We start from the raw sequence: 13,579 nt of genomic DNA, 5'->3' as shown, positions 1-13,579 counted from the left end.
TGAAGGGAGATGAAAATTTAATAGTCATGGGTGACTGGAATTCGGTAGCAGGAAAAGGGAGAGAAGGAAACGTAGTAGGTGAATATGGACTGGGGCAAAGAAATGAAACAGGAAGCCGCCTGGTAGAATTTTGCACAGAGCACAACTTAATCATAGGTAACACATGGTTCCAGAATCAAAAAAGAAGGCTGTATACATGCAAGAAGCCTGAAGATACTAAAAGGTATCAGATAGATTATATAATGGTAAGACAGAGATTTAGGAACCAGGTTTTAAATTGTAAGACGTTTCCAGGGGCAGATGTGGACTCCGACCACAATCTATTGGTTATGAACTGTTGATTAAAACTGAAGAAATTGCAAAAAGGTGGGAATTTAAAGAGATGGGACATGGATAAACTGACTAAACCAGAGGTTGTACAGTGTTTCAGGGAGAGCATAAGGGAACAATTGACAGGAATGGGGGAAAGAAATACAATAGAAGAAGAATGGGTAGGTCTGAGAGATGAAGTACTGAAGGCAGCAGAGGATCAAGTAGGTAAAAAGACGAGGGCTAGTAGAAATCCTTGGGTAACAGAAGAAATATTGAATTTAATTGATGAAAGGAGAAAATATAAAAATGCAGTAAATGAAGCAGGCAAAAAGGAATAAAAATGTCACAAAAATGAGATCGACAGGAAGTGCAAAATGGCTAAGCAGGCATGGCTAGAGGACAAATGTAAGGATGTAGAGGGTTATCTCACTAGGGGTAAGATAGATACTGCCTACAGGAAAATTAAAGAGACCTTTGGAGAAAAGAGGACCACTTGTATTAATATTAAGAGGTCAGATGGAAACCCAGTTCTAAGCAAAGAAGGGAAAGCAGAAAGGTGGAAGGAGTATATAGATGGTCTATACAAGGGCGATGTACTTATGGAAATGGAAGAGGATGTAAATGAAAAAGAAATGGGAGATACGATACTGTGTGAAGAGTTTGACAGAGCACTGAAAGACCTGAGTCGAAACAAGGCCCCGGGAGTAGACAACATTCCATTAGAACTACTGACAGCCTTGGGAGAGCCAGTCCTGACAAAACTCTACTATCTGGTGAGCAAGATGTACGAGACAGGCGAAATACCCTCAGACTTCAAGAAGAATATAATAATTCCAATCCCAAAGAAAGCAGGTGTTGACAGATGTGAAAATTACTGATGTATCGGTTTAATAAATCATAGCTACAAGATATTAACACGAATTCTTTACAGACGAATGGAAAAACTGGTAGAAGCCGACCTCGGGGAAGATGAGTTTGGATTCTGTAGAAATGTTGGGACACGTGAGGCAATACTGACCCTACGACTTATCTTAGAAGAAAGATTAAGGAAAGGCAAACCTATGTTTCTAGCATTTGTAGACTTAGAGAAAGCTTTTGAGAATGTTGACTGGAATACTCTCTTTCCAATTCTGAAGGTGGCAGGGGTTAAAATGTAGGGAGCGAAAGGCTATTTACAATTTGTACAGAAACCAGATGGCAGTTACAGGAGTCGAGGGACGTGAAAGGGAAGCAGTGGCTGGGAAGAGAGTGAGACAGGGTTGCAGCCTCTCACCGATGTTATTCAATCTGTATATTGAGCAAGCAGTAAAGGAAACGAAAGAAAAATTTGGAGTAGGTATTAAAATCCACGGAGAAGAAATAAAAACTTTGAGGTTCGCTGATGACATCATAATTCTGTCAGAGACAGCAAAGGACTTGGAAGAGCAGTTGAATGGAATGGACAGTGTCTTGAAATGAGGATATAAATGAACATCAACAAAAGCAAAACGAGGATAATGGAATGTAGTCGAATGAAGTCGGGTGATGCTGAAGGAATTAGATTAGGAAATGAGACACTTAAAGTAGTAAAGGAGTTTTGCTATTTGGGGAGCAAAATAACTGATGATGGTCGAAGTAGAGAGGATATAAAATGTAGACTGGCAATGGCAAGGAAAGCATTTCTGAAGAACAGAAATTTGTTAACATTGAGTATAGATTTAAGTGACAGGAAGTCATTTCTGAAAGTATTTGTATGGAGTGTTGCCATGTATGGAAGTGAAACATGAACGATAAATAGTTTGGACAAGAAGAGAATAGAAGCTTTCGAAATATGGTGCTACAGAAGAATGCTGAAGATTAGATGGGTAGATGACATAACGAATGAGGAAGATTTGAATAGGATTGGGGAGAAGAGAAGTTTGTGGCACAACTTGACCAGAAGAAGGGATCGGTTGGTAGGAGATGTTCTGAGGCATCAAGGTATCACCAATTTAGTATTGGAGGACAGCATAGAGGGTAAAAATCGTAGAGGGAGACCAAGAGATGACTACTCTAAGCAGATTCAGAAGGATGTCGGTTGCAGTGGGTTCTGGGAGATGAAGAAGCTTGCACAGGATAGAGTAGCATGGAGAGCTGCATCAAACCAGTCTCAGGACTGAAGACCACAACAACAAGCCAAATGTCTCGACACTGTGTTTAAATCACAATATCTATGTCTGAATGCAACAGGTACAGTAAATAACAAGTATTTTGTTAACAATAATTTGGAAATATGAATTGGACGCACATTTGAGATGTGGTTACGAAATACATACTTGAATGTAATGAGTGTTTAAGGAAGTATCGTCTTAATGTTTACGGTCAGTTGGAAACTGTGAATTACCATTGTAGAAGAACAGAGTAAATTAGATACTTGGTTACAATAAATTGATAAACTTTTGTTGATAATATTTTTTTCTTTCATGGGGAAGTGAAATTGTGGGCAACATTAAATATTTAGGATCTGAGGTGATGATGAATGTAAGGATGGAGAAAGAAATTGGCAAAAGGGTACAACACAGCAGTGCATTTCAGCAATATGTCTGGGGGAGGGAGATACCAATGAAGTGCAGGAAAGTGCTGTAAAAGACGTACTTTACATTTATATTGATGTATGCATTGGAGACCTTGACATTGAGTCGAAGACAGAAGAGGAGAATCAAAGCCAGTGAATGAAATTCCTTAGAAGTGTGCCAGAGGAATTGAGAGACAAGAAAAGTTGAATGATAAAATTGAGAAGAGTTGGTTAAAAGGTTTGGACATGTAAAGAAAATGGAAAATGGAACATGGAAGAATACCAAAATTAATGTCTGAGGGCATGGACGAGACTCAGAGCTAGATGGATTCACTAATTCAAGACCAGTTTGAGGAAGGAATCTGGACTGGAACAAAAGCAATTACCGAAGAATAATTATGGATAGACAAGGGAAAGTGGAAAAGTACCATAAATGTCCAAACGTGGCCTGATGTTGGATGAAAGGGAGAAGAAAGTGACGATGACTGGAAAAATGAAAGCTGATATTTTCTGATTTTCCAGCATCTGCTCAGTATTTCAAGTAAGAACTTTAACAATGCATGTAATGCCAAACAAATTTGAACCGAAGGTTCTTTCATTCCTGAGACTACTTGTGCATTATTGCATTTATTTGTGATAAAAGAAAATGTCAAAATTTCTGAATGGGAGGTGCATGATAGCCCCATGTTGCAGACATTGTGTCATATGTTGGTAGTGTTACAGTAAAGATATTGAAACATTGTTTACATTTATACTTCATATTGTATTTGATGCAGACCTCAAATAGAGATTCAGTATTAACTCATTAAGAAATTTTCAACATTGTGATGCATGTACATTTCAAATAAAAATGGTATTTAAATTGAATAGCATTAAATGTAATATCAGTTTTGATTAGAAAAAATGTTTGAATAATTAAAACTGAGCGTGTACATTATTATAAAATAAATAAGGAAAACAAATATGGAAACCATTTGCTAGTCTCTAAAATCATTTGGGAAACCTTGATACGTATGACAGAAACTTGAATAAAGCAAGTACTGATATTAAATCTTTGATGCTGAGTTGTATGTTTCTTCCATGTGGAGATAGTTGGGAGGCAGGTTGCACAGAACAAGAGGTGTCTACCAAATGAATGATAGAAACCGAATACTTGTCTTGGGTTCAGTAGGAACTGACTGTTAAGTTTGCTGACACTATGTTTCCTTTGTTACATGTGTGTATCTCTGTTGCCTTTAAGTTTGTTTTGCTCAGGGCTCCAGGACAACAGGTTTGTGCCTGAGAGAGAGAGAGAGAGAGAGAGAGAGAGAGAGAGAGACTGGAATATAAATTACCATCCATCTTTTCAGTCTCTCTGTGTTTCACCTGTTAGCATTTTTAACTGTTACGAAATAAATTACAATACAATCTTCTTTGTTTCAGCACCCTGCACCTCTTCCCGTGGCACCAAACTTGAATCTAAATAATCCAGACTTAAAGAAGATGCCACCAAGACCCGAATTAAAAATATCAAAACAAAGCAGGCACCAAGGTAGGTGCTTTTAAAGATATTGTTGTTAAATTTTGTTTTCCATTTTAATGATTTGTGTGTATTCTAAAGGGAAATAACATTCATTCACGTAAGTATAAAACCATTATTTTTCTGAAATTTGCAATAGTTCTGTAGAATGATAACTTTTATGGCATGACTATGCTAATAACTGGAATTGAATTGTACACAGTTAGTAAATACAGTGAAATGCTGCTTTTTCACTCTTCAGGGTACACTTAAAAAAAAATAATTGTGTAGAATGTGGGAAAATGTGAAATGTGGGAAATAATGTGTGAAGCAGTAAAAGTTACATGTAGTACCTCTCTTCAATTTTCACATTTTGTGTAAGATAATGTACATAACAGGCATCAAAATACTCATAAAGGCTTGTTTATTATCTAATAAAAACTGCTGGTAACTGTGTGGAAAATAGAAACATTTGGCTTAATTTCATAAATCCTGCAGCTGTCATTTGTTATTTAAATAGTGAAACATTGCACCAGCTACATAATTTTTCGTGCTTAACGAGAGGCATTTCAAAAATTTATTCTCCTTGTCAAGTGCTAATATTTACGTAAGTATTTTGTACGATGTTTGCATATGTGTCATTCTGCATCTCTTTCCGTGTAGTCCCATCTTGCTGAGCAAGAAAAAATATGGAAGTAGTGTAATGTTTAAACCAAAAACATGCACAATGCAAAGTGAACAAAGATGTCAGGTAGCACTACAAGTAGCCAAACAGCGAAACATGCTAATATGATTCAATAAAGGTATCATGATGATAACAACAGTCGCAAAGCTCTGCATGTGCACGTGCACAGTAAAGACAGTTTGAAAATGGTTTTGATCATGATATCTTCATTCGAACAAACCCAGTTACTCACATCAGCCTCTGTACTGAATAGGGATTGGCAGCAGCAGGAGATAAACATGAATTGTTCCAATTTTTACCTGTTCAGATCTGCTGAGTAAAGGGCTTTGGTGTCAGGAAACATTAACCGTGTAACATTTGTAAACAGTACTTGATATCCAATGCCATGCCAGTGTCATTTTACATCAATTGTGTCAGTTTTTCTTTGAACACTTTTTCGTAAATCGTAAATCACAGGATAATTACAAATATGTTCATGCAAAATAGGGTGAGAATTACCAATGTGAAGATAGGAAATTTGAAGGGAGCAGTAATAATTGTCATAAATACTGGGAAAACCTTAGTTCCAGAAACTTAAAAGTGCAATAGCTGTATTAGACTTCATTGAATTACTGTTAATTTGGGAGATAGTGAGGTAAAAGGGTAGATAGGGGATTTAAACTAAGAAATTTATAAAACTATATAAAAATACTCAACATGGAAAAGAAAATGATCAATTTTTGACAATACAATGTAACTGGATAAATAAAAAATCTCCTCACCAAGTGGCGGCAGGAAAATACACATATAAAAGGAGGTTTTCCTTGCGCAAGCTTACAGAGCCAGTGATTCCTTCTTCTGCCAGAACAGTTGAAGGTGCAGGAAGGGGAGTGAAGAGAAATCAACTGAAGAGGTTTAGGAAAAGGAGTAGAGTTTGGAAAAGTCACCCGAACATTGGGTCAGGGGAGGTGTAGTGGACGGGCTGGGAAGGAAAGACTGACTGTTGGGGACTGCACCGGATGAGATTTAAAAATGAGATCGCTTAAAGGTGGAAGAAAGGATAATATACAAAACAGAGAGTACTGGTAAAACACCATGCAAGAGTTAATAAGAGAGTGAAAAGCTAAGTGCATTTTCTGTAATAGAAGTGGTGGGGGACTGGCGGAAAATAGACAGGTCAGAAAATGAAAGATGTAGAAAACAAAAACAGAGTGAAGAAAGGAGTAGTTACTGTGAAGAAATGCTGAGATATAAGAAATTAACGTAAATTAAGGCGAGGTGGGTGGCGAGAACCAAGGACATGTGGAGTTCTCAGTAACTGGTGTGCGGGGGAAGCATCCAGTTGCAGCTTGTGGTGAAACAGCCACTGAAGTAACGAATGTCATGGGGTATAGCTTGCTGTGCAACAGGATATTGTGTGTTGCCGGTATACACCTTCTGCCTATACCCATTTGTCCTAACTGGTAACTTACTTGCTCTACAAGTCATGACCTCAGTGCCTGTTTTACCACACATGCCATCTGGATTCTTCTCCCAGGCACAAGTGCCTGAGAACTTCACAGGTGAGAACTAGTGCTACTACATGTCCTCGGTTCTTACCACCCACGTGGCATTAATTTACACAAATTTCTTCTGTCTCAGCATTTCTTCTCTAAATTCTCCTTCCTGCACTCCGTTTTAGTGTTCTACATCTTTCATTTTCTGACCTGTCTATTTTTTGTTGCCCGCTTCCACCTTTGTTACATAGAATGCACTAAGAATTTCACTCTTGACTTGTGAACAATATTTTAGCAGTAATCTCTGTCTTGCATATTACCCTGTCTTACAAGACAAAAGCAGCAGAGAGTAGATGGTGAATAGTATGGGCAAGGTAATAAGACCTCAGTATCACTACCTCTTGAGCCTTCATTTGCCCACAAGGCTCATATGACATTTTTGTAAGCATGACACTGTGCCAGTTCCAGAACCATAACCCCACCATCTGATTCGATGTGGCTGTGCTACATAAAAATGTCGCTTAGTACACTCAACTCCCCAGTTACCTGCTTCGTCTGGCATATATTGCAGTTGATCTTGTGAAGCAGCAAGCCCCCTGGTAGTGTTAATGTGTCTTATTTGTGTGGCCATCATGAATGTACCCATTTGATTTAGGAAAGCGTTCTATGTTGAAAATAATGCTAAAGACTTGAAAGGAGAGAGGACCCAGTGTTGCAATTGACTTTTTTGCAACCACCTATATGATGGTGTAGGGTAAGAACCCAGGTATCACACTGTGAAGCCATTCACCGTGGTGAGCTCTCACTTATAAGTAAAAGCCGAAAAACAATTCAACTTGTTCCACTAGAGTATTAATTCAATACCAGATTTTCTAATGCTGCCATAGTGTAATGGATGTCGTAAGAGATTGGGAAACTGAAGGTGGAGGGTTAGAATCCTATTACTTGCTTACAATTTTTATTTATTATTTTTTAATTTTATTTTTCTTCTGTTATTTGCTTCAACTGTAATGTTTCGAATTTTATAAACTTTTGCCAAGTCATTTTAGCCATTGTATTAACTTCCTTATTGGTTCTCATTCCTCCAATGGGCTCAGAATCATTGGTGGCTTTGCAGTTATAAGGAAATCCAAAAATTAACAGATGATAGTATGGAAAGGCTTACCTGATTATGCAAACCCTCTTAATCAGTCTTGCTGTTCCTGAACAATAACACTCTGCATCACGAGTTGAATCGGTTTTTCTGTGATTTGTCCACTCATTGCTACTGTGTTTATATTTTTAAAATTGGGTTTTCAGAAAGGAGAAACCTCTTCTTATAAATAGACAATGCATTGCATAAGGAATTCGTGAAAGTTGTCCTTGTTTTTCATCAAATTTCTCTATTCTTTCGTCATAACATTTGCTGGTTGATGAATTTACGTTGTCAGGCATTTTAAATGCAACAGAATCACAAATGATTGGTAACTGCAAATCCACCAATGATTTTGAGCTCAATGGAGAAATGAGAATAAATAAGAAACTTGATACAATGGTTAAAAATCACTTTGAAAAAAATTAGAGAACCATTACATTTGAAGCAAATAACCTAACAAAAAAATTTATAACCATGTGACAGGATTCAAATCGGTCTCCTTCAGTTTCTCAATCTGTAACTCTATCCATTATGCTATGGTGTCATTCGAAAATGTTGTATTAACTTAAAGCTCTAGTGGAGCAGGCTAAACTGTTTTTTGGCTTTTACTCGTAAAGAAAGGCCCGCTAGGGCTTCAGAATGTGATACCCAGATTCTCAATTTGCAACGCCACATAGATAGTTGCAAAAAGGTCAATTGCACCATGGAACCTCTCCTTGTTACTTATGTTCCTTCTTACCACCAGTACTTACAGTGCTTGGAGAGCACCTGTCAAGATTGAGAGATTTGCACGAGTGCACTGCTGCTTGTTCTGTGCAGGTGCAAGTTTTCTGATAATTCAGTTACAGCTTCCTAGGTTTCCTTTGGTTTTCTTGTTGGTTAACAGCTCCCCCTCTGTGTAAGTGATTATGTTAACTCTATGAAGTTCAGTAGGTCAATTTTCATGGTCACTGAGAAGTGGGAGAACTGTAATAAGCTTACTGCTTTTGAACTGTTTAGGCAACTGGTGAAACCTTCTTTTCGTTTTTAAGACAGCACCTGGAAAAAAATCCTGTATCAGGTACCAGAAACCTATTTACATCATCTACAGAGCAAGATCTTTCAGTTAAGCCATCATCAAAATTAATACAAAGAAAAAAAGTGCTATGATTGGTTGTTTTTGACAGGATTACTAAGTAGGCTACATGTGAATGGAATGGTCCTAGAATAGTATTGATTAACGTATAGTTAAGATACTGACGCAGAAGTTTCTTATAAACTGCTTTTGTAGATTCAAATCTATTGTGTAAAAGGAAATATAATCGATTTTCACGAGGGAGAAGTACGTACTGAAGACGTGATAGTTACTGTTATCTTATTTGAATACAATTAAAAAATGTTTGAGAATTGGTACTTCTTATTTTAAAACGCTTATAAAAATACAAAGTAGTGACAGAAGAACAATAAAGATAACTCTGACGTAGGCTTCAGTACTTAACTGTATTTCGGGTTTACTTCTCCATATTATTGTAGAAGTTTTTCGAAGGGATTTTCACTGAGATCAAAGTATGAGGATAAATTTGGCTAGCATAAATATATTGATATTATTTAAGGAAGAACAACAGTTTTGGAACAAGTAGAACTAGATCCTTAATATTATCTGATTTTTAAATTAATTGGAGTACATAAGCACATGTAATAATGGGAGAAATTTTCAGACAGCTGGTTACCTGAATAGTGGTTAATGTAGATCTCTTACAAACTGTATCCAAAAGATAGTTTTCTTTCTAATGATATGTAGTCAAACTTACATTTTCTTCTCACCTTCCTTTCGAATCAGGACTGCGTGTTTTTAATACTAAATGTCTTACAGGTATTGTTCTGTCGTGGAATATGCCAGTGACAAATGAATATGCAGCCATTGCCAGCTACCAGCTGTATGCGTATCAGGAGAGTTCATCACCTCCAAGTACAGCACATTGGAAAAAAGTTGGAGATGTCAAGGCTTTACCATTGCCAATGGCTTGCACGTTGACACAGGTATGTATCTGCCGGACATTAATTTCATGTGACGTGTAGGTACAGTTTTATGGAGTTAGATTTGCATATAATTTGTAAACACCGTGACTCATATATATATTTGTCTTTATGCAATCTTCTTGTGTGTTAAAGAAGACTATGCAGCCTAAAATTTGAAATGACAGGTCAGATTATAGGAAGAGGCTTTGTAGAGTAAAAAAGAATGTATTTTTTGAACCAGCCTACATCAGTGTAATAGCTAAGGATAGTAATTGCTGAAAAAATGACATATTGTGCATTATGGTACACTTGATTGAAAATGTTGACTGTAGTTAGACTGAGATTAAAGATATTGTTGGTCAGGTAAAGAATGAAAATATGCTGACAGCTGATGTGATAAACAGTAATCAGTAACGAGCTGGAGTATCGTCCATTTTCCACATTTGAAAGTTAACACTTCAGGAATGTCAAGAAAACATGACAAAAGTTTAGTTTTACTTTGATCCTCCTATAGTTTGTTTTTATTTTTGTGGACTGTTATTAGTCTTACTCAGGTATTACTTTTGTGTGTAGTGAGATAGAAGAAAAATTATAATAGAGCATTATAGCATCATGATGGATCTCAAATACTGTAAACACATTAATGTAGGTGTAAGTGAAATTGTAATACAATGGGTAACTTTCAGAAAATATACTTTCAGAGATGTAGAATTATTGAGGTATGAGTGCAAACTAAGGCTGGCAGACTTTACTTTTGGCTAAATGGGCATGCTATATGCAAGTAGTGTTCATGAAGCTATTAATACCACTAGCAGTTTCATAAAGTGCCATAAGTAACATTGTATAAAGTTACAAATACTCCCAAGAAAACAGTACATCTGTATCAGCCATTGAAACTTCCACATGGGAAAAATACATTAAAAACAAAGATTCCAAGACTTACCAAGCGGGAAAGCGCCGGCAGACAGGCACAATGAACAAAACACACACACACACACACACACACACACACACACACACACACACACACACACACACACAGAATTACTAGCTTTCGCAACCGATGGTTGCTTCTTCAGGAAAGAGGGAAGGAGAGGGAAAGACGAAAGGATGTGGGTTTTAAGGGAGAGGGTAAGGAGTCATTCCAATCCCGGGAGCGGAAAGACTTCCCTTAGGGGGAAAAAAGGACAGGTGTGCGCGCGCGCTCGCACACACATATCCATCCGCACATACACAGACGCTCCCGGGATTGGAATGACTCCTTACCCTCTCCCTTAAAACCCACATCCTTTCGTCTTTCCCTCTCCTTCCCTCTTTCCTGAAGAAGCAACCATCGGTTGCGAAAGCTAGTAATTCTCTGTGTGTGTGTGTGTGTGTGTGTGTGTGTGTGTGTGTGTGTGTGTGTGTGTGTGTGTGTTATATATATCAGCAAATATAATGTCACGAGACGTCTGCATAGTGAAGTGGAGTGAATGGATTTTTTTTTTCCCCCTGTGACTTGATATATACACGGCTCGCCTCACTTGCCTTGTGAGTGAGCACTCAGTGATTGTAACTCAACAGCTGTGTAGCCTTCACAGCATCAGTTGTAGTGGCAAGTAAAGGGAGCACACAGGGCATACAACTTTGGCATCTATGTTCAAGAGTGGAATCTGCAGGGCCATAAATACTATGAAAGTGCGGTGGTGCTTGGGAAACTGCAGTTAGATTGTGGGAATTTTATTCTTCCCCTCCCTCTCCTTCCTTCACACCACAGCCAAGTGAACACCATGTGGATTGTGCACATCTGACTAGCACAGGCTGCAAAACATATTTAAAACATTTTCTGTGTCAATGTTGCCAACAAGCGTATATGTTGTAGCCGGGTGTGCACGTGTTTGGTTTGTAGATTGAAATGTACTGTCTACGCTTTTGATTTGGTTGCCTACAGATTCAGATGAGCTTGATTTCATAGGTAAAAATGTAATAATTTTATAAGTAACAAAAATTTGTTGCATTATTGTAGACATTTCTTTTTCTTTGCAGTTTGTCGAAGGACACAAATATCACTTTGCTGTGAGAGCTGTTGACATACATTCTCGTGTGGGACCATTCAGCTTACCAGGGAGTATTGTACTGACTCGGAAGTAGATAGTGATGCATTGTCTCTTGCTGGATGTTTTATTGTAAATAGTGCCGTGGTATTTATATAGAAATCTGTGAATAGTTGAGGTAACTCTGAATGCCATACAGACAGTATTTTGCTGCTGTACAATGTAAATAAATTGCTGAGAACTTTTTTATTACATGTGTTTTTTGTGTAATGAAAATGTTTGGTGTAAATACATGCAAAAAATGTGAAAGCAGAAAAACAGAAACAGGTGTAAATATTTATGTACAGAATCTTATAATGGAAAACCTTTTTGGCAGCTGCAAATTTGGACTACTTGAATGTCAATGGTTTGTGTTCCAGGAATGGAATGTAAGTTGCTTACCATCATTCATAGGAGAAAAAAGAATGTACACAATAACTCCAAAACTTAACTGCAGTTAGTGTCCCAATATGTAAACAAGAGTGTAAAAAAGTAATCTCAGATGTTAAAGTATTTGCTCAAACACATTGATAAATAGTGGTCCTCAAAACTTAGTACATTTGTGAAGATTACTCTTGTTTTTGTAAGGTCCAATTAATTTACTGTGTGTGTGTGTGTGTGTGTGTGTGTGTGTGTGTGTGTGTGTGTGTGTGTAAAAGATGGATGATACACAATTTGTCATACAGTTGTAGTCTTCGAAATTAATTGTAAATAGGCTAAAAGTGAACTTTAGCTACAGAAACGACATGTATTCCTTGGTGAAAAAATTATGGATGAATGAAGAAATAGCATAAAATTTCATTCATATTTTGCATTAAATAAAGCACTCAGCACTAGTCTTTGAAACTTACTCACATTTTGCCACCATTTTATTGGTGAATTGCAGAATCTGAAGCAATGACTGTTATTGCATTTGTTTAGTATACCTGAGGTGTGTGTATTATACGTACAGTGCTTAAGGCATAAAATTTCTAGTGTATTGATAAAACAGTTATTTTTTATTTATTTATTTGGTCTTTTGGAGTGAACTTAACCCTGAAAGAAAAGGTTTGCTATGTCAATTTCTGTTGTTGTTATTGTTGGTTTTTTTTCCTTCAGAAAAATCTGTTAATGGCTACCAGCAGGATGTAGAAAGTTGTATATATTTTTCTTTCTGTCTGTAAATATACATATATATATATAATTTAATTATTTGTGTAAATGAGCTTTAAATGGTAAATTTGCTTATAATAATTCCTACAAAGAAAAACTGCATTTTTAAAAAAAATAGAATTGTTGTTACATAAATTTTGAGAACTTTTCATTACCTGCAATTCTTTTTAGTGTACCTTGTGTTCATTTTTAACGGTTAGTTTTAAGACTATCTACAGTGTTAATACTTCGAAAAAACTGTGTCACGTTGTCGGCATGGTTTGGGTATCTTGTCGACTACAGATCTCACTGCCAGCGGAATGGTTGTTCCAGTCAAATGTGTAACAACAGTAAAATTTGAAAGTAAATAAAAGTAATTGATTCTTAAAATGTTATCATTTCTGGATCCTGTGGAAAAAATGATACACACTGCGTGATACCACCACTGAAGGTAACTTTTTGCTGTTTCAATTAGGTACTCGACTGATTATCTGTGTAGGCTATTCCTGCCAAATACTGTAAAATATTTTTCATCCTAAAAATTAAACAAGAAGTAATTACCTCTGCTCTGATGGTTACTACAGGGACCCGCTCAATTTAGAAATTGGACCATTTCTGTACATTCAGGAATAAAATCATTGTGGTGTGTTATATAACTAGCACAACTTTTAATTCAGATAACATTAAAGTTGCAATTGAGACAATTTTTAATGGCTGTTGTTTCGGGGCAACCTTTAATG

General features: G+C 36.9%; 1 protein-coding gene across 21 annotated transcripts in view; it reads left to right on the top strand.

The window, feature by feature from the left end:
• LOC126355848 (activating transcription factor 7-interacting protein 1) overlaps positions 1-13,229 on the top strand; it is a 280,695-nt gene extending 267,466 nt beyond the window's left edge. For all 21 annotated transcript variants that reach the window (XM_050006328.1, XM_050006319.1, XM_050006324.1 and 18 more), the window contains 3 exons: positions 4,268-4,376; positions 9,491-9,657; positions 11,662-13,229. In XM_050006328.1, coding sequence (XP_049862285.1) covers positions 4,268-4,376; positions 9,491-9,657; positions 11,662-11,766 — 381 coding nt within the window. In that variant the 3' untranslated portion in view covers positions 11,767-13,229. The remainder of the gene's footprint in view (positions 1-4,267; positions 4,377-9,490; positions 9,658-11,661) is intronic.
• Positions 13,230-13,579: the final 350 nt, after the last annotated feature.

The sequence above is a fragment of the Schistocerca gregaria genome, chromosome 3 (assembly GCF_023897955.1).
Source record: "Schistocerca gregaria isolate iqSchGreg1 chromosome 3, iqSchGreg1.2, whole genome shotgun sequence".
Taxonomy (NCBI): domain Eukaryota; kingdom Metazoa; phylum Arthropoda; class Insecta; order Orthoptera; family Acrididae; genus Schistocerca; species Schistocerca gregaria.
This window is presented reverse-complemented; position numbering and strand designations above follow the sequence as displayed.